The following is a 12,032-nucleotide window of genomic DNA, read 5'->3' as shown; positions in this document are numbered from 1 at the left end:
TGAGAACAGAAAGGAATAATGGAATTATCAATGTGCACTTAGTAGGTCGACGAATACTGAAAAATGGTTCCGACCACTAATAAAATATCACTGCACCTCTTCAAAAGCATAGGGCTCAGGTACAAAACAAACTGTACATGTCACCTAAAATACCATGTTATTTCCAAGTAAATTCATCATTTTCTAATTGTTAAACTATTTTTGTGTGCATGTGTCTAATGAAATTGAGCCATTTTGGTAACGTTAGTTAATAAAATAATAATGTTGTAAACTTCAACACCAACCTTTGCGGCTTCGAGGAAGACCTGGTCACTGATATGTCTCACGTCACTCAAGATTACTGCAAGAGCCACACCTAAAATGCAATAAGGCATGGCAGTCTTATTAAAAAATAAATATACATCACATGCACAGTATTTGCAATCTGTAATAAAGATTATTCAGAGAAAATGTTGATGGATACATACATGTAGTCACACACTTTTCAATGCAGGCAACTAGGAACCAACCCTCCTCCATTACATGAACATACATCAACATGGTTTTCCCCCTCCCCCTATCAAGGGAAAGATTTGTGCTTTGGAGGAGAGTTGGTTGCTAGTCACGTGCATTGCAAAAAGTGTGTGACTACATGTACCAGAATCCTTAGAGACTTTAATAAGAATTAACCAGACACACCTGAAAAGGAAAAGAAACACAGCCTCCCTGATGATTGATAGTCTTCTCCTCCAAACGTTTTCTTGACTCTAACTGTTGCTTTAGCTGGTAAATCTGAATGGGAATCAGAGTGCGTGCCTCATCTCCATTTTATTCTAACAACTAAGGGTTTACTAAAACCATACCACTGAGACAGTACAAAACTCCACTCTTCGTATAAGGCTGTACCACCTGAGTATTTGGTAGTGGATACAGGGCAGCCACGCTTATCTTAGGAGGGAGAGAGGGTTCTAGGAAAGTAAAAAGAACCTGTAGCATACAACTGGTTCAACAGAAACACTACACCCAGAAGTCTTATAAACAAATTAAGGTTTATTATAGATACAAATAGGCCAAGGTAAATCTTGGTAGGCAAGTAGGTTAGGACAGTTTTTCTGAAGTCCACCTAAGGGCTTAGTATAACCATTCAGCTGAGGCAGTACAAGACTCCACTCTTAGTATAAAGCTGTACCACCCGAGTTCGTTGGTAGCGTTGACAGAGCAGCCAGGCTTATCTTAGGAGGGAGAAAGGGCTGTAGAATCAGTACAAATGAAATTGTAATACAAATGGTCCAAAGAAACCCTGAACAACATGTATTGTAAAAATAAATGGTTTATTTAAATACAAGTAGGTCCAGATAACTCTTGGGGGAAATATGTAGTTTCACATTATATGTAATCACAATTATAAAATCGCAGCACTATGCTTGAAGGTACACAGACCAAAGCATAAACATTATTTGGAACACCCAACAGTGGTTCTAGGGAAGTAAAACCTTTTCATACACATTTAGTATAGATTACACCTATTCTTGGGGAGTAAAAACCAATGGTTACTTTCAGATAATGCTCAGAAATTAAATGGTGGTAGATCTTGCCAGTTGCGCCGTGACGCTCAGCAACATATCACATAATCAGTCAAGTGGACAGTATACGTTTTGTGACTAGTGGAACACTTATTCTAGGTACAGTAAAAACCTATAACTACTTTTGTGATAACACACAGTTATACTAGGTGAGTAAGACCCAAGGATGTAATATTCAATTACTATCCAATCGAGAGTGCGGCCTTTGTTGTGTGTGGGTTGAGAGATGTGATGGGTGAAGTCTAATTCAGAGATGGTGTTAGCAATGGTACTTGCTATGTTATCCTTCTCGTCATTGAGTCCAAGGTAGAAGTCCCCAAGAATAAGCAATCGTGAATTAGGTTTGGTGTTGTTGGAGAGCAGGAGAGCTATGTCTTCATTGAATGAGGATATGTGGCCCGGCGTCCTGTAGATAAGATGGGTGGTGATTGTGCTTGTGTTGGATGTGGAAAGTTTAATGGTGAGTATTTCCGCAGATGGATGTGATTGATTTTGTATGTGTCTTATGGTGAGGGAGCTTTTTGCAATAATGGCAACACCGCCACCTTTGGAAGTTTGTCTGTTTGCGCGGTAGATGGTGTAATCGTTGGGGATGGCTAGTGCGGGGCCTGATGCTGAGTGGAGCCAAGTCTCGGTGATAGCTATGAGGTCTAGGTCATTGAGAGAAATGATGTCGGCTATGTCTAGGGCGTGTGCGGCTAGAGATCTAGCGTTGATGAGTGTGCCTTTGTTTTATCGCGTGTGCAGGGTGAGGAGGTATTGGGTTGGGGAGTGGGCTGTTTAGGAGATGCTGAAGGGCGTATGTGATTAGCTGGTATGGGTTTGGTTTTACTTTTTCTTGGTCTTGCGTTAGGAGTGGTCAGGGATGTGTGTGTGTCCTGGATCTGAGGCGGTCGAGTCTGATTGTGCCTATGCTGGGATAGGAATTCCTAGTAGTGTTGTTCTTAAAGGTGTGAATGCAAGGGCTGGTGGCACGCATGGTTTTATGGGTGCTGCAGGTGTCTACCAGGCTTCAGTAAGGGCTGGCTGGAATGGTGTGGTGTTGGGTAAGAATGGAGTGGGACAGGGGATGGGGTGGTGTCTCGGGCATTCTGGTCTGCTAACTTTCAAACATGTATTCTCTTGTCTAGGCAAAAGGCCCAATCCTTTAAAAGTCTTTCCCTTATTCTTGCAGACTGAGTGTTCTCAGTGACAGAAGGTGGGTCACTAGGGTCTAGTGTCCAACACGCAGTGTCAGGATAGGTTCTCAAGTAGAAAAAGTCAGAGTTCCTTAGGAAGACTCGTCAAACAGGTGAGTATTTTACTTCAGAGTTGAGGGTCCAGGGGATTCACGGAAGATACCCTAGGAAGATTCCAGCAGTGAGCCTGGGTGAACTGGACGAGAGGCCTCCCAATCACAAAAAACACCATAAAACTACATAGGAATCACAAAGGACTTAAGGTAAGTAAATACCCAAGCCAGCACAGTACCTCAGCACAGAAGATTTTGCAGCAGGAGAACTTTGGGATCTGCAGCCAAAACACTGGTCGTGGATTACTTGTCGTGGTGACTGAAAAAAGGACCTTGGAAGGGGCTTTGCAGCAGGGATCAACGGGGAAGGCTCTAGGCAAGGTTTTCCTCGCAGCTGGATGCAGCTCTGTGGATTTGGGGCCTTTTACAGGAGCACAGAAAAAGACAGAATATTGCTGGTCAGAGGTCCAGGACTCTGGTTAGGGGACTTTTCAGGCTCGATTTGTGTCTCTGGAGATCCAGTAGAATGCCCACGAAGTTTTAGCGAGATTCGGAAGACTGTGCTCCACACAATGTCTTGAGGTCCCAGGGTATTGTAACCTCACAAGGTCGCAGCACGGCGTGGGATGGCTGAAAATGCAGGTCTTCTTGAGTCCAGTGGGCCTCACCAGGCTCTGGGTCAGGGTCGTCATTTTCAGAGTCCCCAGGTCGATTGGAAGGAAGTGCTACAGCAGGCTCAGGTTACACAGCAGGCTCTCCGATCGCTGGAAATCTTAATAGCAACAGGCACTTATTGTCAAAATGTTGTCAAAGAGGACAATAACTTTAAAAAGACACTATTGAGAGTCTAAAAAATGATACCCATAAAAAGAGTAAAAGATTCTGTGAGTGTGGAAAAAGGTTCCCACTCTCAGAGGTATAAGGAAAAATAACCCACCCATAAAGCAAAAAAGTTCTGGGGTTGACACAGGTCAGGAAGATTTACCATTACTATGAAAATCTTACCCAACAAGTACTTTGTCATAGAGTCATAAACACAGTGTAACAATTCAACACAATGCTGAAGGGGCACAGACCAAAGCATAGAACAATGTTCATAATCACAAACAGTAGTTCTAGGCAAGTCAGACCTAATCATACACATTTAGAATAGAACACACCTATCTATTCAGGGGGTGTAAAACCACAAATTACATTTAGATTATTTCCAGTAATTCAAGGGTAGTAGACCCATCAGTCATGCAGTGACAATCAGTTAAGGAATCACTTAGTAAATCACCCCTGTTACCAGGATACTTTTCTGAATAGTGAAACACAATTTCATGGTACCATATAAACCATTAACTACATTTAGGATAACTCGGTTATACTAAGTGTTAGGGAGAATTCTCATTTCTGTGCCAATTCCCTTCAACCTTACAAACCCCAGCTCTTTTGCTGAACTTCAGGACTTTTTAATTTTAACCCTGGAGTGAGTGAGCCCTTTTTCACACTCTCTCATGTGTTTTTACCCGATTTGGATTTTATATTTCCATAGGCATCTACTTTTGTATGGTGACGCACAGCACCTTCAGTGCAGTGTCACAGAAGTACTTTGGATTAATCATAAGGTTTAAATACCCTTTCTTGGGTGAAATATACAGTTCCCAAGAATAGCAAAGTGAAATTGACTTTACTTACCTTTTCTCTTTGTAGGTCCAGCACACTATCTTGTGTCGAGTGCTGGGGGTTACTTAGTAGCCCCTTTTTGCTTCTTACTCATGTAACATTTTTTATGTTACCCTCACTACTTCAAATGGCTGGTGGCAGTCGTTTAATTTCCCAACCATTGTGCTTTTTACAGCAGGCTGAATCATCAGCTGCAGAGTAGTACCCCTGGGTGACCATTTTGTCAAAATGGCCCCGGTCTTCTTTTTTCACCATTTTACACCATTTCTTGTGTGTGAGGTCTATCTTGGATTTTACTTTGTGTGCCAAACCAGGTTCACCTAAACCCGCCTCTGGCTCCAATTTGTCTGGCAGGACAGAAGTGAGGGAGGTGCCCGAAAGTTTCCTGTCCTTAGTCTCCTTGGTTACCTGAATGCACCCAGTCCCGATTGGCTGGCTTGCCGCCCTTGCAGGAAAGCCACCCTGCTGTGCGAGCGACAGCTAGGCTGTGCATGAATGGGAGAAACCTGCATAAAAGGTGAGGCTTCTTGGACTGAAGACGGAATAGACCACTGGACGAAACATCCGACAAAGGAATCGTGAAGAGAAGCTTGCTGTATCCTCCTACACCGTTGCATTGCCCGGTGAAGCCCTGCTGCTGTGCTGAAACTCCTTTTCCAAAATGACAAGAGAAGCTTCCGGAAAGGACTGTTTCTTCCCTTGGGTTAGTGGGACCAACCAACCCTGAGACGAACTTGGCTGGAAGACCTTCCTCAACTGACTGTCCTTCTTTGCTGCTGATGGAACCAAGTGCCAGGGGTTGAGAAACCCATAGTCGAGTGCAACGTCTAAACCGGTCAAAAGCTCCAGGAGTCTCCTGAGGACCCTCCCGAAGCACGACAACCTAAGCTCGAGTCACCTCACCAGAGTGCTGGACTCAAGGAGTGAAGGCAGCCCAACCGGTGTCGAAGATCTGCAGTGGTGCTGTTTACCAGGTGCTGAAACCGCGAAGTGACGCTGATCCGAAGAACACCAGTAGCTGCTGCCGACCTTTGGTTTGCTGTGCAGGAGTCCTCCAGACGTCCTTCCTTGTGTCCCCACGACTGAGGCCCAGGAACACAGGATCTGCATCACTGCAATCTGACAGAAGCCAGCTGGATCCTCTTCTTCTAACCAAAAGGACTTTTCTGACTTTGGGGTACTTACCTCATCGTTTGTAGCTTGCTTTTCCCAGTTGAGACTTGCAGTAGCTGTGTTTCTAGAGTTGATTGTAGCTCTAACTTTCACGAGGGTAACAGCTTGTGGCCCAACAGTGATTTTCTTCAACAAACTCTAACTTTGTGCAAGACTTTTTTGCTATCTAAGAAGTGCCTCAGCTCCATAGACTTTGCTTCAATCCACTTTGACTGTCCTGGCTCCCTGCAGACTCCTCTAGTCCATTGACCTTGATTCTAACTGTCCCTTATAGGTGATGCATTGGTTTTTAACTAATATCGCTGGGAAAGGTTTTATCTAGACTTCATTGGGAGATTTGAAAGTGATCACATGCTAGAGAACCTGTTCAACCTTCTGTCCTTCCCTTAACCTTTCCTTTCGGCCAACCTCAGAATTTACCAAGTACAAAAGTGATATATAAATGCCAATACTGTTCTAGCTAGTGTAGTCACCTCAGGGTGTAAGAAGTCTGTATGAAGCATCTCTTTCGATGCTACAGCTTTACAGCTCACATTGACCCCTCTTAAGATTAGTCTGGCTGCTCAGTCACTTTTGGGGAGAATTCTCAGAAATGTGGGAATTCCTCTCTACCTCAGCACTTTTGCTGGACTCGAAGACTTTTTATTTTCAACCTGGAGGGAGTGAGACCTTTTTCTCCCACTCCCTCATGTATTTCTATGTGATTTGAATGCTGTGTTTCTTTTGGATTTTGGAGTCTGACAAACTCCATAGGCATCATCTTTTACATTGTAGAACGCAGCACCTTACGTGTAGTGCTACAGGGAAGTCTTTTAGATTTCTCAAAAGTTTAGATACCTTCAGCTACTGTTTCCAAGAGCAGTAAAGTGAAATGGACTTTACTTACATTTGTAACTTTCTAGACCCAGCACACATTATCTTACAAGATGGTGCTGGAGGGGTTACTTAGTATCCCCTTTGTCTAGTTTCTCATGTAACATTTTTATGTTACCCTTTCTATAATTAATGGCTGGTGGCAGTGGTTTACTTTTAACTACCGTTGTGTGTTTTTAGCATGGGCTGCGTTCGCAGTACAGCACCCATAGGTGCCCATTTTATCAAAATGGTCCCAGTTTTCTTTTCCGTCATTTCTTGCTGGAAAGGTCCTTCTTGAGATTTACTCTGTGCGGCAAACCAGGTTTGTTCCCTTTGTTCATTGTGTCTTTGGCAGGAATCACGAGTGAAGCCTGCCTCTGGCTCCAGTATGTCTGGCAGGAGCAGGAAGTGAGGGAGGTGCCCAAAACTCCCTGTGCTTAATCCCCTTGGTTACAGATATGCACCCAAAGGTGATTGGCCGGCTGGCTGTCCTGCAAGGGCAGCCACACTACTGGGTGATTGACAGCTAGGCTGGAATGAATGGGAGAAACCTGCATAAAAGGCGAGGCTTTTTGCTTGGTTGGCAGAGTCAACCACTGGATGAAGGAATCCGAAGAAGAACTTAGAAGAGACGCCTGCTGCAACTCCTGGACCTTTGGTTTGCCCAGTGAATCCCTGCTGCTGTGCTGAAGCTCCGAATTCACCTCTACTAGAGAAGCCCTGCAACGACGACTTCTCCGAGTTGGTGGGATCAATCAACTCCAAAGTGAACTACTCTGGACATCCTCTCGGAGCGGACTGTAATTCCTTGCTGCTGCAGGAACCTAAGTGCCAGGGAGAGGAACACCAGATTGGAGTGCATCATTTAAGTCAGACCCGAGCTCCAGGAAGATCCTGTGGACTCCCAGAAAGCAGGGCTTACCGAGTCGGAGCCACCTCAATAGAGTGCTGGACACCAGATGCAAGGAAAGTCCAGAGTGATTTACGAGAACCTGCAGTGGTGCTATTTGCTGAGACGCGAGGAACTGAAACCGCTAAGTGCTGCTGAATTGAAGTTCTCCCTTTGCTGCTGCTGAACGTCCCATTGCAGTGCAGGAGTCTCCAGAAGTCCTCCCTCTTGTCCCCACGACCGAGGCCCATGAACAAGAGGATCTGCAGAGCTGCACAGGAACAGAAGCCAGCTGGAACCATTCTTCTAACCAAATGGTACTTTAAACTAAGGGGACTTACCTCTTGTTGTGTAGCCTTACCTGTTCTCAGTTGAGACTTGTCCTGGTTGCTCCTGTAGGGTTGCTTACAGCTTTATTCCTCAGAAGCCTAAACAGCTTGTGGCCCTACATTGATTCTACTATTTCTACAAAGACTTCTAAAACATTGTGCAAGACTTTTACCTACCTGGAAGAATTGCTTCAGCTCACCTAGACACTTGTCCCACTGACATTGGCTGTCCTGGCTCCCTGAGTAACTCTTCTGTCCTCTGACTGTGTGGTCTACCCTCCTTCCAGGAAAGGGCTAACTTACTGTGCATTGGGGGTTTCAAAAATACTTAACTGCTTCAGAATATTTGTGTGATCTCTTGTTTTATTCTACTATCCCTTTTCTTTGACACTCATCCAAGTAATGCTCTAAATGTACCAGTGATATATATTAATGTCCAAAGTGTCCTAGCTATTTAAGTCACCTGAGGGTGTAGGAAGTGTCTGTATGCCATCCCCAATGGGTACAAATGAAGTGTGTATGTTGGAGTGTGTCTGTGTGTTACTATTATATTGCCCATTCTGAAGAAGGCTCATTCTAACTGACTTAAATAAATTAATAATTGTTTAATCAAGAAACCTTGAGTAGAAGTAGAAGTGTTTATTTGGATACTTGTCACTGTGAATGTCTGTGTAACTACCCTACTGATCACAATGACCCCTCTTGAGATAAGACTGGCTGCTCAACCACACTACCAACCTTTGTAATACAGACGTATACCAAAGGTTGTGTCCCTATTGCCAGGATACCAAGGTTGTATAGTGCACCCTAAGGGTACTACCCAAAATCTTGCCTGACAATGGCTGTGGTGCCGTCTGTTAAGACTGGGACCATCTTCCCTTGTAGCTGTTGTCGAAATACTTTTAGGGCTTTGAACACTGCCACTAGTCCCAACAGATTGATGCGCTTATGTGCTACTGATTGTGACCCTGTGCAGCGACCAGTTTGGTGGAGAAGGTGTGCTCCTCGTCCCGACAGGGATGTATCTGTGGTGAGAGTGGCCTCCACTAAGGGGGTGGTGAATGATTTACGTTGCTGCCTAGTTACTTCACTGGCAAGAGTCCGACAGGTAAGTATAATGAGTCTTTTGAACAGTTCTCTAACTTCGTTCCTTTCCTTCCTTAGATGATGGCCGGCGTCCGGGGATGGCGGTGTGCTGCTAATATGAGTAGCGCTGAAGGTGAGTGAGCGCGATGCGCGATGCATCCCTTTGGTATTTGTATTGAACTGAGTTCTTTTGCTGTGTCTTTTAGGTGCCGCAACGTTTTCAGCGTGGATGCCGGTTATGAAGAACAAATGTGGTGAGTAAGCGCGGTATGCGGCGCCTCTAGATGTTACACACTAACGTGGAGTATCTTTTCCCTCTTGCAGATGGATGAGAAGTTCTGGAGACAGAGTTCCCCCAGAGCGGCTGGGATTCAGGTAAGCATTTGAAGCTCGTACAGTATTTCAAAATAAGTGAAGATTTGCAGAATGCTTACTAATGCCTTTTTTCTGTTCTTTTCCCTTTTCCTTAGGAAGCGGCGTGCCGGGATGGGAATGACACCGCCGAAGATGCCCACAGAACAGAAGGAGCGATGAATGATGGGCAGAAGCACCGCAAGGTAAGGCTGTTCCTAACAGTGTTCTTGTTCTTACAGGAGCTGAGCGCAGAAGAAAGATGTCACGCTGCAGGTGCAGAAAACACATAGCATGTTTCTCAGCCTGGGCGTGGCTTAAATAGTCTCTGGATATCCCAGGTGTCTCTGGGCTGAACCACACCCAAAATACTATACTGCACATGCAGTTCTGGGAAGCGAAATATGTGGGGGCATCCATATTGTCCCCATCAATGAACTACAAGTCCAATCCCCAATGTTATCCTATGGGAGTGAGTGAGTCTGGTGCCACAAGCGCCAATTCTGACTCAAAGTGGGTCTTTGGAGGGATGGAGAGGCCCTTGAGGGCCATGTAGGTGATCGTGGCTTGGCTCCAGCCTGACATCTTGGATGGCTGGGGACATGAGGGGCAGGAATCATGACAGTAATCCCCTGGTTTTAAAAGAGGCATTTCTGCCTGCAGAGAGGTCATCCTGAATTTTTGAGGATTGACATACTTGTTTGCAGGGCGCAAATCTAAAAAAGGATGTATGGTCAAATCCTTTCTGGGTACAAGGAAGTATACTGAATAAATACCCTAGTTTACCTCCAGAAATGGGATGAGTACTATAGCTTCCTTTTGAAGTAGGCTTTCCACCGATAAGGAGATGGTCTGGTTTCATCTTTCCTGTCTTTGACGGATGGTATTGGGGTCTTTTTCCCATGGTGTAACGTTCTTTGCATTCTTTATCAGGCGGTGCTTTCACAGTGCACAAAGGAAATCCTGCCGGTTTTTGGTGGTGGTGACTAGCAATGAATCTGGCACAGCATGTCCCTGAAAGTATAGTGGAGGGTGCAGACTTAACATCTTCTCATCCCAAGGATTAACTGAACGTGTGAGAGAGGGCGTGACTAGGGAAGAAGCAATCCTCATTTTGACTTAATTAAGTATGGGAATGGACGGACTGGCGTCTTTTCTTTCAAAACATACTTTACAAAACAAGGGTCAGATACTGCTTCCTGTGTGTGTATTTTAAAGAGTTCTGATGCTCTTTTAAGAACATTATTAATCATCAACTGGGGAAGAATCACCGGGTTGATTCGAGTGAACAGTGTCAAAATGTGAAGGAGTAGCCGGCCATGTACCCCATCAGTAGGATCCTGAAGCCATGCGTCTGGATCTTGGATATCATCATGGTCAGTATACAAATATTTTTTTTTAACTTGTATTTAATCATAAAAGAGATTTTTACAAGAGCACTTTCTAAACTCAGAGAAGTCCAGGTTTAAAAGTTTAGCAGTCGCCGTGTGCCATCGAGTCTTTTCACCTGTAATCAGGCGCTTCCACCAATTACCTTCATTCCCTGCAAATGATGTGGCCCAAATATTATATTGATCATCCTGAATGAAAACTATTAGTGGGCTCTTCAGAAATACAAGTCACAGGCTGAAAAAGAGATGATTGAAGCCTACAGGAGGGCCCTCTTCCTAATGGGATAATTTTCTGAAAAAGAAATAAATTCAGACATCCTGTCCATAGCGTGTTCAAATCTTTCCCTGGTCCAGGCCCCTTATTTAGGTGTGTCTGGAAGAGGAACGACTATTTCCTCCAAGTTAGATGGACTCTGCCTACTGTGCAGGGACTGAGAAAGGGTACGAGTAGCCTGTACATAGCCCTGGCCAACAGGTTGGGATATCGGCCCGCCATCAGTACCCACAGCTTGTTGCATTGTTTTATTGTGTTGTTCCCTTAATTTGGTAGGAGAAAGATGTTTCAACTTAAGTTTTAGCGAGTCGAAACGGGCATCGAAAATGTATGGGAGGCAGATTTAGAACCATGCGCTTGATGCAGTTGCTGAAGTGTTGATAGCTGAGAATGTGGATGTTCTCCGGGTTTCAGTGAAGATTGACGAACCCGTAGGTGCTGCTGGCTTTTTTGTTGATACCGTCAACGAATGCTTGTGGGATATGTGTTTATAAAGTGTGTGCGCATGTGTGCCCTTGTCACTAGAGGACACCCCTGTAGCAATGCTTTGGGCTTACCTAGGGGGGTTGGGGATGACACGTGGGAGTCTAACGACTCCACCAGGTTGTCTTTGGCATCTGAACTAGAGTCGTAGCTGGTGTAGTCTTCCACATCCGAAGCTACTGCGCGAGTGGGGGAAAGGGATTCGGCCTGCAAGGCATAGGCCGCCCACCACTTTGTGCATCTGTCTTTAAGAGGTTGTGGCTTGAAGAGTTTACAGGCATTGTAACACTGTTTGTCGTTGTCCTGAGGAAGACAGTTATTGCACTCGTTACAAGTGTCTTTCCAAGGGAACTTCCTTTAACAGGAAAGGCAAAATTGAAACAGTGTTCTTTCCATGTTTTGCAGAAACAGAAAGAGCAGGCAGACAAAGCAAAGTAGAGGAAAGTATGAGAAATGACATTCTCTAATTAACAGGAGAATGTTAGAAACCTCCACTTCCCCTACTGTGAAGGCCTAAGCCTGAAGTAACTGCTGTCTGCTATCGAGAGTTCAGTCGTTGAAATGTTTCGGCAGTAATCCGTCTTTGTCAAAAGCAAACCTTGAAGAAGCAGTGATTATTATCGAAATATAGAGATACTATAGCAATATAACCGTGTAGCAAGCTACGAGATTTGCATTTATGCCACCAACAAGTATGGCGCAAAAAAACTAATCTGAGGAACCTTGACACGTGAAGGCTC

The 12,032-nt window shown here is 44.7% G+C and overlaps 1 protein-coding gene across 1 annotated transcript in view; it reads right to left on the bottom strand.

The window, feature by feature from the left end:
* The window catches only part of ME2 (malic enzyme 2), a 426,330-nt gene that overhangs the window by 110,934 nt on the left and 303,364 nt on the right, over nucleotides 1–12,032 (bottom strand). The window contains exon 14 of the mRNA XM_069626976.1: nucleotides 285–355. Coding sequence (XP_069483077.1) covers nucleotides 285–355 — 71 coding nt within the window. The remainder of the gene's footprint in view (nucleotides 1–284; nucleotides 356–12,032) is intronic.

This window comes from Ambystoma mexicanum, chromosome 6p (genome assembly GCF_040938575.1).
Source record: "Ambystoma mexicanum isolate Mex_15411 chromosome 6p, UKY_AmexF1_1, whole genome shotgun sequence".
NCBI classification, from domain to species: Eukaryota; Metazoa; Chordata; class Amphibia; order Caudata; family Ambystomatidae; genus Ambystoma; species Ambystoma mexicanum.
This window is presented reverse-complemented; position numbering and strand designations above follow the sequence as displayed.